General features: G+C 35.4%; 2 protein-coding genes and 2 long non-coding RNA genes across 7 annotated transcripts in view; 1 reads left to right on the top strand and 3 right to left on the bottom strand.

Annotated features, from left to right (window-relative positions):
- Positions 1 to 1206: 1206 nt before the first annotated feature.
- On the bottom strand, positions 1207 to 3973 carry LOC122519907 (BTB/POZ domain-containing protein 1-like). 2 transcript variants are annotated; one of them, XM_043639707.1, is made up of 6 exons: positions 3507 to 3973; positions 2687 to 3364; positions 2450 to 2609; positions 2200 to 2357; positions 1895 to 2129; positions 1207 to 1814 (listed from the first exon to the last, which is right to left on the bottom strand). In XM_043639707.1, exons 1-6 carry the CDS (start codon positions 3767 to 3769, stop codon positions 1653 to 1655), a joined length of 1656 nt encoding a protein of 551 aa, XP_043495642.1. In that variant the 5' UTR covers positions 3770 to 3973; the 3' UTR covers positions 1207 to 1652. The 2 variants fall into 2 exon arrangements, with proteins under 2 accessions (XP_043495642.1, XP_043495640.1); XM_043639705.1 differs by having other exon boundaries at positions 2687 to 3367; positions 3507 to 3971.
- A 2607-nt stretch (positions 3974 to 6580) lies between these two features.
- Positions 6581 to 16943, bottom strand: LOC122519909. The gene is made up of 4 exons (XM_043639709.1): positions 16866 to 16943; positions 7432 to 7544; positions 7009 to 7339; positions 6581 to 6854 (listed from the first exon to the last, which is right to left on the bottom strand). The coding sequence occupies exons 1-4, from the start codon at positions 16896 to 16898 to the stop codon at positions 6654 to 6656; spliced, it is 678 nt and encodes a 225-aa protein (XP_043495644.1). The 5' UTR covers positions 16899 to 16943; the 3' UTR covers positions 6581 to 6653.
- The window catches only part of LOC122519911, a 38070-nt gene continuing 23922 nt past the window's right edge, over positions 6768 to 20915 (top strand). The window contains exons 1-5 of one of the 2 annotated variants that reach the window (XR_006304397.1): positions 6768 to 6896; positions 7020 to 7299; positions 13793 to 14047; positions 14421 to 14587; positions 14668 to 14926. This is a non-coding gene — a long non-coding RNA (uncharacterized LOC122519911). Of the gene's footprint in view, positions 6897 to 7019; positions 7300 to 13792; positions 14048 to 14420; positions 14588 to 14667; positions 17231 to 20915 lie in introns of those variants that run through there. The other variant, XR_006304396.1, reaches the window with a different exon arrangement.
- LOC122519912 overlaps positions 16996 to 20915 on the bottom strand; it is a 57885-nt gene continuing 53965 nt past the window's right edge. For both annotated transcript variants that reach the window (XR_006304398.1, XR_006304399.1), the window contains exon 2: positions 16996 to 17138. This is a non-coding gene — a long non-coding RNA (uncharacterized LOC122519912). The remainder of the gene's footprint in view (positions 17139 to 20915) is intronic.

Raw genomic sequence — 20915 nt, 5'->3', positions numbered from 1 at the left:
GCTTCGTAATTGTTTTAAAACTACACGTGATATGAGTAAAAAATAATACTGTTAGAGTAATCTTTTATAATTTTCGATTATTATGAACAATCGATATATTATAATAAGAAATGTTATAAGTGCAAGCAAATTTTCTTTTTTCCAATTGTCTAACAAAAATACATATTCTAAGGAAAATAAAAACAATAAAATACGAATTCAACGAGAGGAAACATGAAGTCATTGAACAAATACTTTATTTCAGTACTTAATATTATATGTGCATTTTTGTTGTTCTATAAATACAATTGAATTTTAATTACAAATTATTGTTCACGCAATTGCAATGCTAATGAAAAATAATATTGCTAGGATGAATTTAATATTTCTTGTGCAGATATTGTTATATTGTTGACTCGATTGCATTGTCAATCGATATTGAAGCAAAGCTCAAAATTGATATTGTTATCTCATCTAATAATGGAAGAAGTTCATAAATTCTGTAATATTTTCCTTCAAATCCAGTGGCAACTAAATAATATGATTAAAAATGGTTATATTGTTTTAACCTTATTATTTTTTTTGTTCCTAATAAGAATGTGTTGATACTTTAGAACAATCTTTTACTAAAAAATGTAATAATGTTAGGAGCAATATCATAATCAGAGACAATTGTCGTAAAGAATAATAAAACATTAGAAATCGACGAATATATTATATCTTTCTTCATATTATTAACACGCAAGGAAGAATATTTAAACATGGCTGTAGTTCTTAGACACTAATGTTTTATTATTCTTTTGAACAACTGTTCTTCTTTATTAACTTTTTTTTTGTATTAGATTGTGAAATACATCTATATAGAGAATATTGCATACTTTCCAAAATCGATATGAGATTCCTCTTAAAACTAATTTTTACTAAAAAATATTTCAGAAGCTTTAGGCTCTGTTATTCTTGCTTTGCATTGAGATACATTGCATATGTTGTTTTATTTGCTATTTTTAATCAACATATGTATTTATTGAGAAAAAAATCATTGTTTTTCATTGCTATTTCGTTTAAATAACAAAACTTCTCTCTCTCTCTCTCTTTCTTTCTTTCTTTTTCTGTTTTATATTTCTTTTCCTTTTCAAATATTTAATTATCTTCTTGTTTCAAGTATACACTAATCAAAGGGATAGAAAAATAGACAGATTGTCTTTAGTTGTAATAATTGATATCGACTGCAGAATGAATTTTGATTAATTAGATAATGAAAAGATAAAATATTTACTTCACATTTGAATGTGTATCAGTGGCACAGATCAGTCTCTTTTTGTAATAAGGCCCTCTTAAGACTCACAATTTCCATTCCCAGTGCTCAGTATGATACAGAAGGATCTAAGCACCATTTGTAAACAGAATAAAGCTTAAGCAAAAGCTGCATTCCTTAATATAAATCGAAGACACCGTTTATAAAAAAATTTAAAATTGCTTAATCCTTTGGCATGTTCGTGGACTATTTATGCTGACTACATCACACTATTTGACATCCGTAAAATATGAACATATTTCGATCGAAACAAAATATAATCTATCTTTATACAATTTAATTTATAAATAATTTATCGATTAAAGAGCAATGAATAAGGTAACGGGAGGAATGTTATATTTGTGTCCACGGTATTTTCTTAAGTGTAAAAGATAAGCTCAGGAATTTGTCCTTCTTCGACGGAAGTTCCATTATTATCACCAGCTTCGATATTAAAATCAAATTTTACTCTCCCATTTCCAGAATCGCAATCAACCAATATCGTTTTCACACCTTTTGTTCCATAATGAGAATAAGGACCCTAATGAACAAAGTTTAATATAAAATACAAAAACAATGATAAATATTGTATTAATTGTATATCATAATATATATATCCACCTTAAATGTTGCAGATGCTGTATAAATAGTGTTTGGTAAAATTTCAGCTAAATCTTTAAACATTAAACGATAAGTATACTTTGAACCATCACAACTGAATGTTGTTGAATTCGAGGCTATTACTTTCCCAGATGCTGTATGTATTAACTCAACTAATACTTCGTATATCGCAGATCCATGCATACTGCCATAAACTCCATAACCAATAAGGAATATCCGTCTATCCACGCTAAATCTGTTGTAAATATTTTTGTTATTGTAAATGTGTGAACTTTATGTTATTTATAATGCATATAAGTATATACCGAATACGATCACTTGTTCCATTGTAACCCCATTTACTTTTGGTATGCTGAAATCTACACACAGTCTGTTCTTTCCCAGTCATACAACAACGTGGCATAGTTTGAAAACTTACTGTTGGCTTTGGGTTCAATATGAAATAGCAAAATAAAGATAAAACCTAGAAAAAAATTGCATTCAACATAATATATTTTTAAACAATGCTTATTATTATATATTGTTGATTGTATATCAAGCAGTGGTAATACTAGCCTCAGAATGATTTAATAATCCAGATTGTGCTGGACCAGCAGTAAATTCCTCTTTGGACATAAGAGGAAAACGAACTAGAGAAAGAGCATTGCCTAAAACCAAACGTTGATTCTTTGGAACAACTGGCAATTGCTGCCTTATACATTCTGCCTCTGACCATCTGTTCGAAATATGTAATAAATGACAAAATGCTATCGCTCATAGTTCGTTATACAAGGCTGGTCAGATATCGCATACCTTAACACCGCCTGAAATATTTTAGATTCCCTGACTCGAAGCGTATCTCTTTCCAAAACAACCATCAACGTATCAATGTCGATATCCACAAATCCATCGGCATTTAGGGCCTCTGTGGTAAATCTATCGATAGTATCCAAACAGACTGCTGCTAATTGAGGTTCATCGAACAAACGAGCTTGCGTTAAAAGTAAAAAAGCATTGTCACTGGTTAAATTATTCTTCAAAAAATCGACACAGTGCTTTTCTAAAGCAGAAACGGCATACTTCTTAGCAGTATACAACGTCGTCATCACAGTTTCAGGATCTATTTGTATCTCATCTGTATATAAAAAAAGAAGAACTGCCAAAAAAGCAGCTGGTTCTACATCAGGTACTTCTATTTCCGAAGAAGCTGTAGCAAGAGTTCCGTTAAACATTGCATAAAATACGGCACTTCCAGAAGACAGGACTAGTTTGTGAGCTGGTATACGCTGTTGTTGAGCTCCTCGACCTACTAAGAAGCTCACATCTGACAATATCTCGTTATTAAAAAGGAAAACAATCCTTTCGCGCATAGTAGCTTTTGTACTTTGCCAATTGTATGTAGTTACGGCTGATCCATGAGTATTTTCAAATGCTACATTATTCTGAGGATGTCCATCGATGTGAATTGTATTAGCCGCATTAGTTGGAGGTCTGCTGATTAATCAAAACAAACCCAAATTTAAATGTCTTCGCATAGCAATATAATAACATTTAGATTACACAAAATCAAATCGATATATTTGACAATCGATAGGACATCAAGATGATCTTGATCAGGGATTAAAATACTTACTTATCACCGTTCGACGATGAAACATCAAGGCTCCGCGAGGTAGAAGAAGTGGTAGGCTGTTCTTCATCCCAGACAAAGTTAAGTGCACGTCGAGCACGAGATAGAGTCCCAATTGACTGTGCATTTTGTGCCGAATTCGAGGACTCATCTACCACTGCATTATTTCCATTATGAACTTCCTCACCGTCTTCATTACCTAATCGCAAATTGTGTATCCTCGAGACGACATTAGACACGTCGCCCAACGACGGTTCCGTTGACATTTTCACGCAGAAAACGTAGTATTTCTCGATATATTGCCCCGTTTCATTTATTCAATCGTATATCGTGTGTCACAACAAAACATATATTGACGTGAGGCGCCGTGCCTCTCAACAGTGTTCCATTTTCTTTAACGTTCCTATTTTTTTCTCTCTCTCTCTCTCTCTCTCTCTTTTTCCGCCCTCTTTTTTACGTTTTTTCCTTATTTTTCCGTTCTCTTTCTTACTCTTTTCTTTTCTTATCTTTTTCTTTCTCTTTTTATTTCTATTCCTTCCTTTTTTTTAAGACTCTACGGACGATCGTTAAACTTACAAAATCGTGTTTTCAATGATGATGATAATCAACCGTTAAAAAAAACGGATGAGTTTCATATACATTATATGACATCGTGTGTAAACGCCCTAATCGAATATCCAATATGCATACATTTCGTTAAATACACGTGCAAGCGATTAATAATACCTTCAATTTGTAATACAAGATGGGTTTAAATCCACCATGTAATAAAAAAGTTAGATTTTTTACAGAATTTATTGAAGAACACGTTTATTTATGAACGTATTTCTTTAAAGTTTGATTGCAATTATTTTGTTTACGTTGTGAACGACGTTTAAAGCGATGACAGCGACACAATGTATTTTTCAACAAATCCTACGAGTTTTGTTATTTTGGTTGGTACACACACACAGATATTATATAAATTATAATTATTATTAATTTATAATTGTATTTAGTTTTTAATAATAAGAAAGTATTCATTTAACTCTAATTTCGGATTTTTTTTTAAAGCGAAACCTATAGATGTTTAAATGTAACGAAGATCATTTCTTGTTATCGACACTGTTAGTTCTCAATTTATACTGTAGATGGCTCTTCTAGTACATTATTGTTAGTTGTCGAAAGAGCGAGACGCAGTCAAGTACGGAATATACTTGTTGAATATTACAGTTTAACAGCAAAAACTACGCACAAAAGTGAAAATAGGAAGAAAGAAGGAATGAGATTATTGATTCAGTTATTGTTATAGATATAAAGGTAATTATGTCAAGCTTATTAAAAGGATTTTATTTGTTAAATAAGATTTTACTTTTTTCGAACTTGGTTATACTTGTTGAATATGTGTATTTGCAATTATGCATTGTTGTAAACGTTGAAAACATGATAACGATTTATTTGACTTTTTCTCTTTGATATTAATATCATTTCTTTTTATATACATGTACAATGATAATAATCATAAATAATTAATCGATATATTATGGAAAGAAAATCTCAAAATGACTATTCTTGCGCGCGAACAAATGTTCCGAAAAATGATTTTTTATTTTTACACAATACGGAGGTAACTTTTAATTGTTAAAAAATGTAGGTTATTGATCGTACATATTCATACATAGAAAGTTGCATCAGAAAAATAATGTTTTATAACAACTGTATTTAATGACGTTTATGTACAATGTTTACACGGCGATACAGAAAATATTCTGCAAGCCCTTAAGGTTTTATGTATCATACATGAATATTATCAAGTCGAAGCCAGTTTGTTAAATCTATTAATACGACAATTATGATAATGTAAAACGGTATGAATACTTAAGGATCTGCGTTAATTAAAAATACTACAGGTAGAGAAATGTATCGATCGTTTATCATGTATTTACTTATACACGCATACATACTTACACGTTCATTTTCAAATGATCGTGTAAAAAAACATTTATTTAATTTTTAAATGACAATTAGGAAAAAAAACGTATAGATCGAATGTTAACAAATATTGAGAGGTTACAATAGACCTTAATTTTTACACATACATATTTAAACATACGTTTATATACGTATACTTAAACGATACGATATATTTCTTTAGAACTCGACGATTATATTATATTACCTACGCTCGAAAAAGAAAAACAATACTTTAATTCACATATAACGAAAGTAACTTTTGATTTATGTCCTTAAAGTAATCAGATTTGTTAATAGTTGTCATGGCCATCGCGTAGTTAACACTTCACTTCCTATACCATTTCATCTCTCTAAACAAGACCTTATCGAAGTGTAACAACTATAATTAAATATTATAATTGTAAAAAATTAAATAAGTGTGAGTGTGTATTTTAGAGAAACTACCTTTCAGCTCTTCTCAAATTATTGAATGAAAAAAAAAAGAAAAAAAAAAATAAGAAATTAAAACGGGAAGCGCCCAGATCTATGAAACACAAGTAGCTTAGATTTTACAACTAATCGTATTTCTTTTTCTTATGATTAATTTTTCTAAAACTAGATACAATTTTATAATATGCACATAGAAAATATACATAATATAAATTTGTGGCTCAAGAGAGAGTAAAATAAAAAAAAAATAAAAAAGAAAAATAATAAAAATAAAATATAAAAATAAAAAAAAAGAAGAGAGAGAAAAAAGGAAATAGAATAATCGTTCTCACGATTAAAAATATTAAATTAAGTAGACGATGTATCTCTCTCTCTCTCTCTCTCTCTCTCTCTCGAGTTAGGGAAACGCATCTCGATTGTAACACGCATTCGATGTCGTTACGTTGAATTCACTTTTCGTTTATGGTCGCAGGGGAGATACGAATCGAGTTCCTTCTCGATGTTTCAATGTAAATTACTATATCAATAAATATGCAATGGTTAAGCGAATACGAAATTATTAAACGAAGTACGATGTTATGCGTATATATATATATAAACGGAATAACATCGAAAAAATATGGCGTTACTCGCGTTAAAACGTCTCTTTTTTTGTATTCTGCGATCAGCGAACCGACCACTGGTAACCTTTTTTCTTGTTTCATTTTGCAGTTCGACCAAACACGAGTTCGAGTCTCACGTCTCAAAGTCTGAGTCTTGATCTCTTTGCTAGCGTAGTTTACTCTTCGCTTTCTTTGCCTTTGTCGCCATGGGTTTCTTCTTTTTGGGCTTTGGCATGATCTCGCAGCTGCAGCCGCTTCTTACCCTGATGTAGTCCAACGTCCACGTTGATCCGCTAACTGTGTTCCCAGGAAACGTTGGAAATCTGTGTTCCCTGTGATGATGCCTCCTGTGTTCTTCGGAGCCTCCCTAAACAAAATTCAATCATTTTAATTATACACACGTGTATATGTAAGTATATTTATAATTGCATATTTAAATGCATAGATTAATTTAACGACTTAATTGAAATTTCTTTCTAACGAGAGATAAAATAACGTTCGATATAAATTATTTTCTGTACCTTCGTTCCAGGATTCTCGACGATGGCGTAGGTGTATGAGAATTTCTGTACGCATCTCGACTGGTTACTAAGCTTCCGGTCAACGAACCTGCAGGGCTTATCGAGGACGTCTGGCCTGCAGGAATATTCGAAGAACCTCTGAGCATTTTCGCCGTCTCGATAGAGCTCAACATACATGTCTTGCCGATTTCGGCCGCCAACGGGCTCGACCATTTCCTCTATCGTTGGACAACAGTCGACTGCGAGGCCATCTTCGCCTCCCTCCTGGCGTAGAACCATCTGCATCTCTCGGTACGTCATCCGCTTGTTCGGGTCTTCCAGTGGCACTGTCCTGAAAGTTGTGTTACGTACAGGTCGTATGACATTTTCTATGATTTATTAATAATTAATAAAAAAATGATAAGAACTTTGATCGATACTAACCAGCGAGAGATATGTCCTCTGAAGGGATGCTCTCTGGATTTACGAGAGGAGAAGGGTAAAGTGAGGTTGGCGGCAGCAAGCCGCGGGCACAGGACTGCGGTCAGCCAAACCACCTACGAGTAGAAAGATAATATCGCGTGAACATTTGAATCGTCTAATATATTTTATTTTTTAAATAATTATTTTCTTTATTTTTCAATTGATATTTTAAAGGAGTTAGCAGCAACCATGGTAGTCGTCGTATATTCATATTGATTATTGTTTTTAACATGTCGGGTAAAGAACAAGCGTGAGAAAGTATCTACAAGGAGATTAAACGCGAACGTGTGTAATAAAGCACGAAGTTAGTCACGCATCGGCCATACGGTACATGTATGAGCTTACGAAGGTGAAAACATTAATTTGGCTTATAATTTTTATGCAAAACAGGCCTTAAGGCAAAGCCACGGCATTCTTCATCCACGAATGTCTGTCCCTTTCTACTCTTCTTCTCTTTTCACCTTTTCCTTCTTTCTCTTATATACTTTCGATTTAATTGCGCTACGTAACTCTGTAACCAGAAACTGGCGGTGGTTGTTCGATTTTGTGCACCATCACGGTAGGGGATACTACTCTTTTTTCATCATTGTGAAGGTTCAATGCGTGTAGAGTAAAATGAATTACGCCTTGGGCGATAATTACTACGGATAATAGGTTGGACGATATTTTGTGCGCGTGCGCGTACGTACTTACAATACTCTTATTATTTTTAACATACTTGAAATGTAGCGAAACATTATGAGAAAGTATACGTTCCCGAAGGAGATATTAGTAAGATGATCACCTTTTTTGTATGCTTGGTAGTATAAATTGAAAACTTTATGATCTCAACGCAAATATAACAATAAAATATAAACATATAAATTAATCTAATGTGTAATATATAATACGAATTAATATAATATTTGTTATTCAATTACACACGAGTATAATCTCCAACTATTGTATTTATAGATAGAAAACAATTACATCTATAAATTTATAATTATTAGTTACGCGTAAATACATAAATGTAAGATGTAGATGATATAAATAGCACCATTAACGAGGAAGGATTGACCAAACCAACAGCTTTATTTTTTTCCATCGTAAGAACGAATGTAATAACTGTCTATCGAGTTACGAGAAGGGAAGTTAGAGCCGTCATTGGTGTAATTAGAAGAAAGAGAGAGTACTCGCTTTGAAACTTGAGCCGCGTGTTGGTTGAAAGAGAAAAGAGACGCGGTGACTTGGGGATCGTGGTGTCGCATCCTTCCAAGATTTATAGAAATGTTACAACAAGAGATAACCGTTCCTGTAGAAGCTTAATTGAGCCATCGTTCTTTGGGGGGTGGACGGTTAACTAACTGGCGCCTCCCGTACGAAGAACTTACCAAGGAGGAGGAGTAAGAGGAAGAGGAGGAGGAGGTAAAAGAAGTCGCGTACAGATTAAATGGATATTCACGCAGGCGGCGGCAACGGCCACACATCGAGTTCTGGGATCCTTATCGGATTCTTGCATCATTGGAACGAGCGAAAGAGTTCTCTCTTCGACTGCCATAGCTGCGATTTTAATCGATACTTATATGACCGTATCTCGCGAGCCTGTCCATGCCAAACGATTTCCAACGACGACATTTATCCTTAATTACTTCTCCAGAACGTGAAGGAAAAAGGGAGAGAAAGAGAGAAAGGAGTAATGTCTTTCGGAATTTATTCGACGTTGAAACGAAAGGAAATGTTTTGAGATCTCTTTATATTATATATATATATATATATACGATTTTCTTAACGCATTTCTCGAATCCTTCGATCCGAATCGTTATATTGTCTGATCAATCTTTTCAAGTATCGTCGTTTTCGAGACTATTTAATTCGAGATTATGCTAATTAAGCTATCAACGACGTTTCATTTCAATTCGATGTCGGTAATATACGTCTGCCTGCCCCGGATGTGTTCGCCGAAAAACGGGATCGATCTATTGGTTGTTTGTTTGTTTCTTTTTTTTCTTTCTTTCCCCTTAATTCTTCTTTTCTCTTTCTTTCTTTTTACGATACATCATCCCAAGATACGAGGCTTTGGTAACACGAGTGAGCATTCATTTCATCGTTCGTGATACACGCACCAACAGGCCGCCGATCGTCCGGCAATTTTAACTAATGACGGTCCAACAATTCTCCACGACCTCCTCCCCGATTATTATCAATCCTGCGGATAAAGATTTACAGTCGCGATGTGTCGAGTGTACGAAGGTAAACGTAACGTACGGCATCTGGATTGCAAACTCGTTTTGGCTTTTAAGAGTAGCGTTCTACGGCCAGAATTCACGCACTGATTGTGAAAGAAAAATATTGCCGATTACGTAGCTCGTAATTTCCTGATAGACGCTGATAGAGTTTAGGAGAATTCCAAACTTTGATTTTTTATGGTTAACGTGTCAGACCGACCAGATTCAACGTTACAGAAACACATTGTATTTCTATATACAATTGTTAGTAATTATTGGATTATTTTTCGTTTTTCTCGATCGATAGAATGTTTCACTTTTATAAAAGGGTATTATCACTTGGGGTCGCTTGAAAAAGAAAAAAAAATACTTTATGACGTGCTCGCCGTGAAAATAATTTGTAGTGTAATTAGGAGACCATAATGTTAGCCAGGACCGCACAGTAGTCTCGGGTTCTGGCATCTAGGACCAGTCTCAAGCTCGTATCTCACGAGTCCTGGAATGTGCTCGGCTTCATTGCGTTTCAGATACATACCTACATATAGGGTGAACCGATAACATTCAAAGAACCGGGACTCGTATCGAAAAGGCCGCTGCTTATCGCCGGACGTATTTATGTTTCTCCATGCCATCCGATCTCTCTTACGTGCTGCAAGGCGTGTGGGATCCGTCCGAACAGTGTATTTCGGTGCATTGATCTCGATTTCGATTTATCCGATCGACGCCTTGCACGTCATTGCATTTTATTAAAGTTAGATACGAATACGTTCAAATCTTAGGAGTTTCGTGCGTTGAACCAATGATGAGATAATGATGTTACCTTTCGTTTATTTTAGTTTGTTAGAAATATTACAAGGAGATAATAAGAAACGTTGACATTCACTTTTTAAGTTAACCTGCCTAATTAACCGAGAACATCGTTAACTATAGTAAATTGTTATTTTATTTACTTACTTAATATCGCGTAGAAATTTTGAATTTAACGTCTTGACAAGAAACATAATTTAGGGAAAGAAAAAAAATGTCATTAATTTATTAACGATACAACAACCATACTAGATCTCTATAAAATTTAATTGAAATTCGATCGAAATATTACGACAACATTAGCGATAAACTCACAATTCTACAACGCCATCGGAACGGATGTTGTTAGGAGAACAACTACTAGTGCCTGGAAAGCATTCTCTTCTGTTATTGGCTACGAATTTTTCGCGTGTTCACCAAACCGATAGTACGATTGGACAAGCACGAAGTAATAATTTATTACTCTCCGCTAGTTACCGTTTTTGTGCTAAGAAACTATGCCGTTGTACGTTAGTAGCAGGTAGACTAGGTTGGCAGGGTAACGCGTATAAATGCGTATACGTGTATATATAATACGTATCTCTCTTTATATTGGACACCGTAATAATGCAATCTCTGGCATGGCATAACTCGGAGCGACATTCCTCCGACGAATTTCGGTGTAATTATTATTAACAAGCAAGAGCTCGTGGGTCCGTTGTAAATCAAACTTAACGACGTACTTAACAACGTAAGAATCTAACGGAACATAAGTAGAGAGATTCACCAATTCTGATCATCTTTAAAGCTTTTCTACGAATCGTGCATGGTTTTTTTCGTACGAGAAAGTTATCCCTAACGTGATATTTAACGACTAATCATTGTGATCGTTTAAAACTTATTTTGGACGTTTGGAATGGTAATCTATACCAAATTAAAATCCAAACAAAATGCCGAAAGATGGACAGGTATTATTGATCTTTGTCTTGACAATATTTCAATCAAAGTTTACAAGATAAACCCGTGCTAGGATGAGCAACGCGTGTATTTGTCCGGCAGTTGTCGATGCATGCACAACGTTTCGGTATCATTAGCATAACCATTGTATAAATTATAGGGAGGACCAGGTGCTCGTCGACTTATTGCAAAGTGCCAAAGGTGATTTCAACACCGTCTTTTTGCCATTGTGGTATAAGGAATAAAGAGACACTCTTGAGTTTCTCCATCGTTTTGCTATTATATTTAACCAATTCTCATTCGAAATATTTGTCAAGAATCTCTTTTTTTTTTCTTTTTTTTTTTTTTTTAAACCAAAAGTCAAGAATACACCTATATACACGTGCGCGTATGCGATCGTTTAGAGAACATAGTTTTCAAATGTTCTCGTAGAGAGTTAGTTTACATAGTTAATATTATAATATTGATGAACGTATTTGAAGATTATATAAGTCTCGTTAGAAGGAGGGTGTGTATATATTATATATATAATACTAGATCGAGATCGCGTATCGCGTGCCTTTTTGGATTGGCACGCGTCGCACGCGTCGGAAGAGAGAAGGTCCTGTCTTGGGAATGAGAAACGTTGGAACCTGTTGTAAGGATATAACTCCGTTTTCTCTTTCTCTCTCTCTCTCTCTCTCTCTTTCTTTTTTCTCGTGTTTCGAATAGCTACGCACGAGAGCCTTCGAGACAAGGAGGATTTTTCCTCGTGGAAAAGCAAACACAGTATAGAACCCCATGACAAACGGCAACTATCGAGTGCCTGTTAGAGATAGTAAGGAGAAATGAAAGGTCCTCGAACGTTGTGCTGCTGCTCCAGCACAATGAACGCTACCGAGTGGCTCGCACGACGAGATGACCGGGCCCTCTACCAGTGTGTAACTCTTTTCTTTCTCTTTCTAACCCCACCATCCCTTGAGAAACCCGCGGGCTGTTTAGACAGCGAACGCTTCGCCGTGTGTTATGATTGACGTGTATAAATATTTGGTTAGTCGCCTTGCCGTTTCATGCGTAAATCGTACGCACGCGGAGCTTATAGAGAACCGAGCTAGCAGCATAAATGTATATGCGTGCGTGTATCTATCTGTCTCTGCTGTTTCTCTGTGTTTGTATGTATCTCTTTCTCTTTCTTTCTTTCTTGTTCTTCATCCCTATCTTTATTTAAGCATTCGATTTCTACTATATCTTTCTCTAGTCTTATGATGTACGCACGCGTGACCACCACGAACAGGACCTTCTTTTCTTTCTTTCTTTCTTTCTTTCTTTCTATTTCTTTTTTTCTTTTTTTTTCTCTTTCCTTTTCTATTCCTTTAGGCGAGAAATTAATGACGTCCCGTGGACAGGCTCGTTACGCTCCGCGTGAGACTTTACGAACGGTCGAATGTCGTTACTAGAACGTGTGGAACGACACAACGAGAAAAGGAGAAGAGATCAGACCGAAATCGGTCGAGAATACGCAGGGAACGAGTTGTCGACCATAAATTCCTCGCCGTGTGTCGACTCTACTGCACTTGCTAGATATTCTTGTACGCGAGAGACTTTAATGAGAGAGCTTGATTGAAATTAACATCGTGTGGGAAGATTTTAAACAGATTTCTTTTTCCGTTCTCTTTTTCTTTTTTTTTTTTTCTTTTTCGACAAAAAGCACACGTGTTGCATCCTATTAAAATGGTTTTTTTCTGTTTTCTTTTTTTTTATTTATTTATTTTCGTCTACGCGTGTACTCTGTAATAATACATATGCATTTAAATTAAAAATAAAATATTTTACGTACAGTCATTATATTTTTGATTAGCGACTGTTATTTTAGAACTTGGTGTTTTTAATAACGAACAAAAGTCTACTTCGATCGGTCAATAATTTGTCGTTCGTTAAAGTTGGCACAAAGTTTTCTCTGGACAGTTATTTAACATAGCTTCCAATGACCCTTTAAGTAGCGTTGTGTGTTATTTCACGTGTTTTAACATGAGTCACCCCTCAGGTACGAAAGAGTAGTTTCGTTTCGCAGACCATTCGAAAGGTATCGGATAATAATCGCGTAAAAGAAAATACAAAGAGCAAATGCTTTGGAGAAAATGTTTCGAATGATCTACGAGCTCGTATTTCGAGGTACGTTTCATGGATCCTTTTCTATCGCGAATCTCTCAAAGCGAAAATCCCTTCGTAAGGATCAAAGCCCAAAGGCAACATCCACCCACGATATAGTAAATCATTCGAACGTTAGGAAGAAGGGTTCAAGTGTGCGAACAACATGGATCCACCTCCCTTTGTGTTGTGTATAGCCAACTATGATTTGTAATATATTATTTTTGAATTGTTTTAAATTACAGGCTCCATGACTACGATGAGCAACCGTGATAATAGGAGAAGGGCGTCCATTCGGCAATATCTCCTTTCGTGGCTAAAAACCTTTCTGGATTCTCTAGAAGCATACATGTAAGAAGAAGAAAAAGAGCTAGAGTGGAGAAAGAGAAAAGGAGAGAGAGAGAGAGAGAGAGAGAGATCGAACCTTATGCAAATGCAGCTGAGTACAAACGATCCTGTGAAATCTTTACAAGTATGGCTTAACTTTAACTTACCATAAGGTAAGCGAACGACTACCGACGATAATGCGCCAAAGACAACGCGACTAACTCAAATGGCAAACCGCAATGGAAATTACCGGTTAACATGTCATTATCTGCCAATACCTTTTACGTTTATCGTAGATAATACCTATTCGCAAATTATTTCAACTTTCTTCTTTAATATTTATATATTCGAATTTAAGTCTAAATCGATATTTGAATATTTTTTCCTTTTTTTTTTTTTTTATTATTATTAGGTTAAATTTTACGAAACTTTGTATTATCTGTTACAAATTTCGTTCGATATTATTTGTTATACGTTCTTGAATGAAGAAGAAAAAGAAGAAGAAACGTCAAACACGACAAAACGATTCGAGATTCATTTATACAGCTATCATCAAGGATCGCGGAGAGTTCGCGTGGGTAGAGACACGATAGATGGTCTGGGATATACTCGTACACTACGGTGCTTTTGAAATCGATATAGTGGCAAAGCTTTGCTAGAAAATATGGAATAAATCATGGAAACGGAATACGTCGTGAAGGTAAACACGAATGGTAAGATTCTTATCGACTACCGTAGATCTTTCTCGTCGATCGTTCATATATACGAATTGAAAATTTTCGTACGTTCGTAGGGAATAATCGTAAAAGATCTAGTGGTATCGTTTCGCGACTAGTTTCGGTATCGGAATGCAGTATCGCTCCTACGATCTCTCTCATCTCGAAAAACGGGATCACATTTTACAGCTGCTGTTGCGCTACATCCTGCTGGTGCTGTTGCCTGTTAGGTTCTCCAACCACGCAGAAAAGAAGAATTTTCCAGGAAACGCGTGGATGATTTAAAGAGCAATTGTCGATCGTCGGATGGGACAATTTCTCGGGAATTATCGTCTCGTAAGTTTGTATCAGAAAGGATGCGGAAAAACAGGTCGGATTCTCGATCGTTCGAAATCGCGTTAAGGAGATTATTTATTGGAAAATATTGGTGCCGAGAGAACGATTAGCATGCTAATGCCGTTCTACCGTTCACCTTATTCGCTCGTTCATAGGTGCAACTTGGTAGATACCTACATGTATATATATATAGCAGCCACTGGTGTCAGCTAATCTGCCATTATTAAATTATCCATGCGCGCACCATCGAGACGACGATGATCGTCGTTTATCAATATCGTTTGCTATACGCAAATGCGTCCCCAGCTACTAATACTACCGATCTTTTACATCTGTACGTTAACATTTAATATTACATAGATAACGGCAAGTACCTTATACGAGGGACGATAAGGATACCTGTTCATTTTTTATGCCAGGATCGCCAACAGTGTGAATCTTGCATATGCTTCTCTATACAGGATCACTTTTTCCTTCCGTTTAATTCCATACGTCCCAACATAGAATTTTTTCCCAATTTAACTCGATGATAAATCGAAAGAGAAAGATTTAGATCAGTATCGATATTGTTTCTAAACAAACCGTTAGCGTAAGCTACTTTCTTTCCTGATTTATAAGACGTTTATTTTGCAAATTGTAATCCGTATTTTCTCGATAAGTGATCGAGTCTCCTTTTTTGATTACAATAGACATTTCTATTGTTTGTTCGTTTGATCAAAATCAAGGTCTAGTTCATTGTTTCGTATTGGAGTTTATTCGAAAGACGACAAAAATTGGTTTAAGATTAGAAAACTTTCAAACACAAGGACATAATAAAAATAAACATTTCTTTAACATCGTGCCTCGTAATTGTTAAGTCTTGCATCCAAGGTATTAAATTTATGTACCTGCGAATACACATCTTGGAGCGACGACCTGGATACTTGAGAAAGATCAAAGCTACATTTTATCTTGGGAGAAGTTTCGTGGGGAAAATATTTGGAGTTGGAGAGAAACTCGTGGCAGGTGTCTCATACGAGATGACTACCAGGAGCTCGTCGGGAGTCGGAGCTGACTAACTTCAAAAAGTCGGCTTTGAGAAGATGCGATGAGGACGACATCCAACCGCGTGGAGAGGAAAGATATAAAGAAAGAAAAATCGTATACGCGAGCGAGTGAAAATCAAGATAAGAAAGAAAAATAAAAAGAAAGAGAAAGAGGACCAAAGATAGTCGTCGTATCGAAATCATAATTTCGAAAGTTTATCGATGCGTTCATGACAGGGACCAAAAGATTCATCGTGTGTTTGTTACGCGCGTGTATTCGAATGAAGAAAGAAACTATAAGCTCTTGAAAAGTAAGCACTTATAGTTCTATTCATGTAAATTCGTTTAAAACGTTTACAACCCTGACGCAACGCAATGCAACGCAACGCAATGCAACGCCGGTGAGAAGTAATCGTGTAAGACAGCTCGATAATATGCTAATAATACTCTCAACGGGCGGTAATTTATGCTCATTATATCCGGCCTGGATATTGTAATTATTGTTTCGTTCAATGTGCTTACCTGTTAGGTATATCCTATACAATAGTCACGTTAAGGGGCGTGCACGAGGCGTTTATTGTTTCATTAAAACACCGCCGTAACCTACTCGATTTACAGAAGTGATAGGGATAGATGGTAATAGAAGATTGCTTGCGGCCACCACTGATTACTTTTAATAATTAATTTGCGCGATATTCAATATCATTTTGTTGAAATAACGGTCTAAATATATATATCACGAAATGATTTGTGTAAACGTAATTAGAAGACTCGTTGGAATTCGTTCCATTTCTATATATAACTCTCAATAACTTGAGAAATATTTTATCGTTAATACGATCGATATAGATAAAGAGATAATGAGAAAGAAAAGAAAAATAATAATAATAATAATAATAAAGTAGACTTCTTACCGCGACGAGGGCGCTGAGAGCTTCAATTCGCATAGTAGCTGGCCAGGCCAGCGGGGAGGCCGTAGGTTCCAAGCTGTTGGATCGAATTCACGTATCGATCCTCGATTGTTATTATCAAATTGTGATCTTCTTTTGCTTGCGATTTCACTCGGTTAGAAATACGATGATGCCCGGCAACCGATAATCCGTTTCTCCTGGCTCCTCCACGTCGATTTCTTGTGGTCCGCCGTTTGGTTGATTGGGTGACATGACTACCACCACCGCACCACCGATCTAAAATAAAAAGAAACGATTTCAACCAAAATATTAACAAAATAATCTTTTTTATCTTACGTAAGGTGAACAAATAAATGATGATAACGATAGCTCCAATCGATTATTTATACAATATACATATAATATATTATTAGGTTGAACCAAAAATTCGTAAATTTTAAAATGAATATTTCCAAAGTAAATTTTTCAAAGTAAAGTTTCAACGCAATAAACGCACGAACTTTTGGTTCACCCTAATAATAATTTTTGACACCTTTGTAGAGTAGAATTATTTCGCGTCAAATCTGGATTCTTCGTTTCGAGAAAAATCACAATTGATAATCGATGATATACGATTTTTTCGGTCGCTGCTTTTGGAATCGTAATCGAATCGATAAAGAAAAGAAAACAGAATATCGTAACCTCGTTAAACAATAATTGTTATAAACCTGTGAAGACATCCAAAGAAGATAAAGAGAGAGAGAGAGAGAGACATACACACGTTCTATGTAAAGGAACGAATTGCGTTGGTTGTTTGGATCGCAATTGGAAAATGAATATGTAAATGTTGAACTCGCGCGACAATCTTCGATATCACGACGACGACACGTACATAAATCGGACTTTACATCGGTTATATCGATAGCAATCTAAATACTTGCACGCGCGGCGGTGAGGTACAATGAAAAAGATGCCGGTGAATAAAAGTCAAATGTACACGATCGTAAATTATCGTCTTACCATAGAATATCTGTCGTCGAGGAGACGACGACGATGACGACGACGATGTTTCTTGAAAGGATTGGCAAAACTATGAGAAAGATATTTCCGTATTTCTTATATACGAAATAAAAGAAATAATAAAAATAAAGTAAAATATAAAATAAAATAAACATCGTTTTATAGAAGATAAATATAAGAATCCGTTCTAATCTTTAAACGCGTTCTCCTATTCCGCCAACACCCGCGCAAAGTTGCATGCCCCGTTGCATGCCCCGTTGCACATGTACCTACGAGATTCAGACGTGAATTTTTTCCCACCTTTTTCACGAACCAACGGGGAGGAATGACATACGTAAAGAGAGAGAAAAAGAGAGAGAGACGGCTTCTTTCTTTTATCCTTTTTTTTCTTTACTTTTTAAAAGCTAACAGACGGATGGATCAGCGTGCGTGCGAAACGTTAAAATACCTCGTCATTCTTCAGGCTCCACCACCACACACCACACACTCGTTAGCATAAATTCGTTTTCGTGCAGAAGAGAAGAAGAAGAAGAAGAAGGAACTGCAATGGTTAATAACAAAAAAAAAACGTACTTTTGTAGATAGAAAGTAAAATTGTAAGTGAGTATGTATCTTTGGCTAAAAAGCTTTCGAACAATTTGAATATTTTCGCACGTTTAATCGATTTCTTTCAATTTATTTCAATTTGACATAATTTAACGAAAATTATTCACTCGCGTGTTATCACCGCGAATTCGTGAAGATCGTCACACAATATACAACCGAAGGAAAAAATAAATGAAAATAATGATAGTACTCGATACGAGCACCTCGACGAATCGAGTTCGACTGGATTGGCATTTAAAGTTTTGCCGATAAAAATGCGATCGATCGGCAGAGGAAGCGCCGGCTATTTGAGTATGAAAGAAAACAAAAAAAAATAAAAAAAAAAGAAAAAGAAAGCAAAAGGGAGAGACAGAGGAGGCGCGTCAAATTTCGTCATCGAGAACTCCACGATGACGATCGGCCGGCAGTTCTCTTGCCATTCTCGAGATATCTTATCGATGAAGTGTCAAACGTCTTTTCCTCTTTTTCTTCCCCTTCTCCTTCTACCCCTTTGCCACGCGTACTTTCGAAGAGTAATAATTACGTCTCGTCATCTAACGATTGGTGTAGTGTTACTGACCTACCAAAGAAAGAGAGAGAGAGAAAGAAAGAGAGAATTCCCCTTTAAGCAAGCTTTTCATTCGAATTTTGTCGCGTCATTTTATTGGAATCATTTATCACGTTATCTCTTAAGTTTATATATTGCATCGTTGTTCATCGATTTGAGAGAAATTATTAAACGATCATGTTATTATCATCATTATTATTTCCTTCTTTTTTCTTTTTTACTTTTTTTTCTTTCCCCAAAAAATAGCATTATTAAAATTATTGTCCATGAGAAAAAGTAATAAGAAGTAATACCAAAGCGTATCCTACCACTTTCACCGAATGTATCATATACTTAGTAACTTACTAACTTACTAACTTACTTACTTACTTACTTACTTACTTACAATTAGCTTTTTTTTTGTTTCGCGTGGTTGTTTCATGGTAAAGTAGTCGAGACAAGTAGTCCGAAGCAAGCAAGGAAGCAAGAGTTTCGTCTAAGGATTCTATTTGCTTAAATGCAAGTTAGTAGATAGCACCCAGCATGGCGGGTATCGAACGTTGCACGCCGGGGGATCCAGTATCATTCGTTATATGAGTTAATGACTCTCGAGAAATCATCGATTGGTCCGTCCCGAAGTCGAGACGCCTCTCACGCGCTGTGAAAACACGCCTTCTCACGTACTGTAATGGACGAGATGTGTGGTGTTATGTGCGTTTTCTTCTCTTATGGTGAATGTACCATTACGAGTGTTATCTCGTACTTTAATGCACGTGGAAAAAGCGAGAGACAGGTGGTGGATGGTTCGATTGAAATTATTCCCCTCCCCCCTCGGTACAAAAAAAAACAATAAAAATCTATGCGTCAGTTTTACGAAAGATCCACGAAATACGAAATGTTTTTTATTTCTTTCCTTTTTTTTTTTTAATATCTTTGAAAGAATAGGGGGGAGGATTCGCGATAAATTAATACACATTGATTAATTATTACATCCAATTAACGATCGTAAATTTCTATGACATAATCTAAACTCATTTATTCACGTCACATTAGAGAACATTATTATTTGATTAAAAAGATAGAAAAGTTGATATAAAGAAAACAACCATAAAGGGTTTTTTTCTATTTGAACTCTAAACGCTTTTCTGAGAGAATCCAATGACGAATGTGTTTTTTCTTATTTTTTTTATTTTTTTTTTTTTTTCAGACGAATCGGACGTGGATGTTGTTTGCTTCGACGATCGAGATCATCGTCGTGAATCATTCTTCCTGATCTTTTTCCGTGGGTGTTCGAACACCACGGAATAGGCTAGTGAACAGGGTATACTATACTATATTCGATCGTACCAGGTAGGCGGCGCAGAAAATCGATAAAAGCCGGCTCCCGCGTAATCGTAAGCGGATTAGGAATATAATTTTGGATTATCCCGCGTAACGGTGGAAGGTATATCTATTGGTGGCATTGCCAATGAATCATCGTTCCGTCATGGAATTCGATGATAACGTTTGAGGAATAAGAAAGAAAGAGTAAGTGAGAGGAAGAAGAAAAAAAAATAAATCATACTAGGGTGATCTAATAGACAAACATGTCGGTAAATCTTATCACGATTTTGACGATAATTACACATTTTTTACAAAATAACTAGACAGAAATCTTTTTTCATTCCTAGAAACGTATTATCGCGATGTTATCGTCAATATTATACTAAGTATTAAGTAATGTAATAGACGTATCATCAGAGGATAGGAATTTATTTGGCGAACATCTATTGAATTTTGAATGATCGATCATTCATTGATTCTAATAATAAGATATTAATAGATATAATATTCGATTTCGTTTAGAAATTTGATATATTTTTGTTCGTTCGATCATTAAGGATCGATGAAAAAACTCATTGGAGAAATTTATCCACGCTTAT

The sequence above is a fragment of the Polistes fuscatus genome, unplaced genomic scaffold (genome assembly GCF_010416935.1).
Source record: "Polistes fuscatus isolate 324 unplaced genomic scaffold, CU_Pfus_HIC Scaffold3, whole genome shotgun sequence".
Taxonomy (NCBI): domain Eukaryota; kingdom Metazoa; phylum Arthropoda; class Insecta; order Hymenoptera; family Vespidae; genus Polistes; species Polistes fuscatus.
This window is presented reverse-complemented; position numbering and strand designations above follow the sequence as displayed.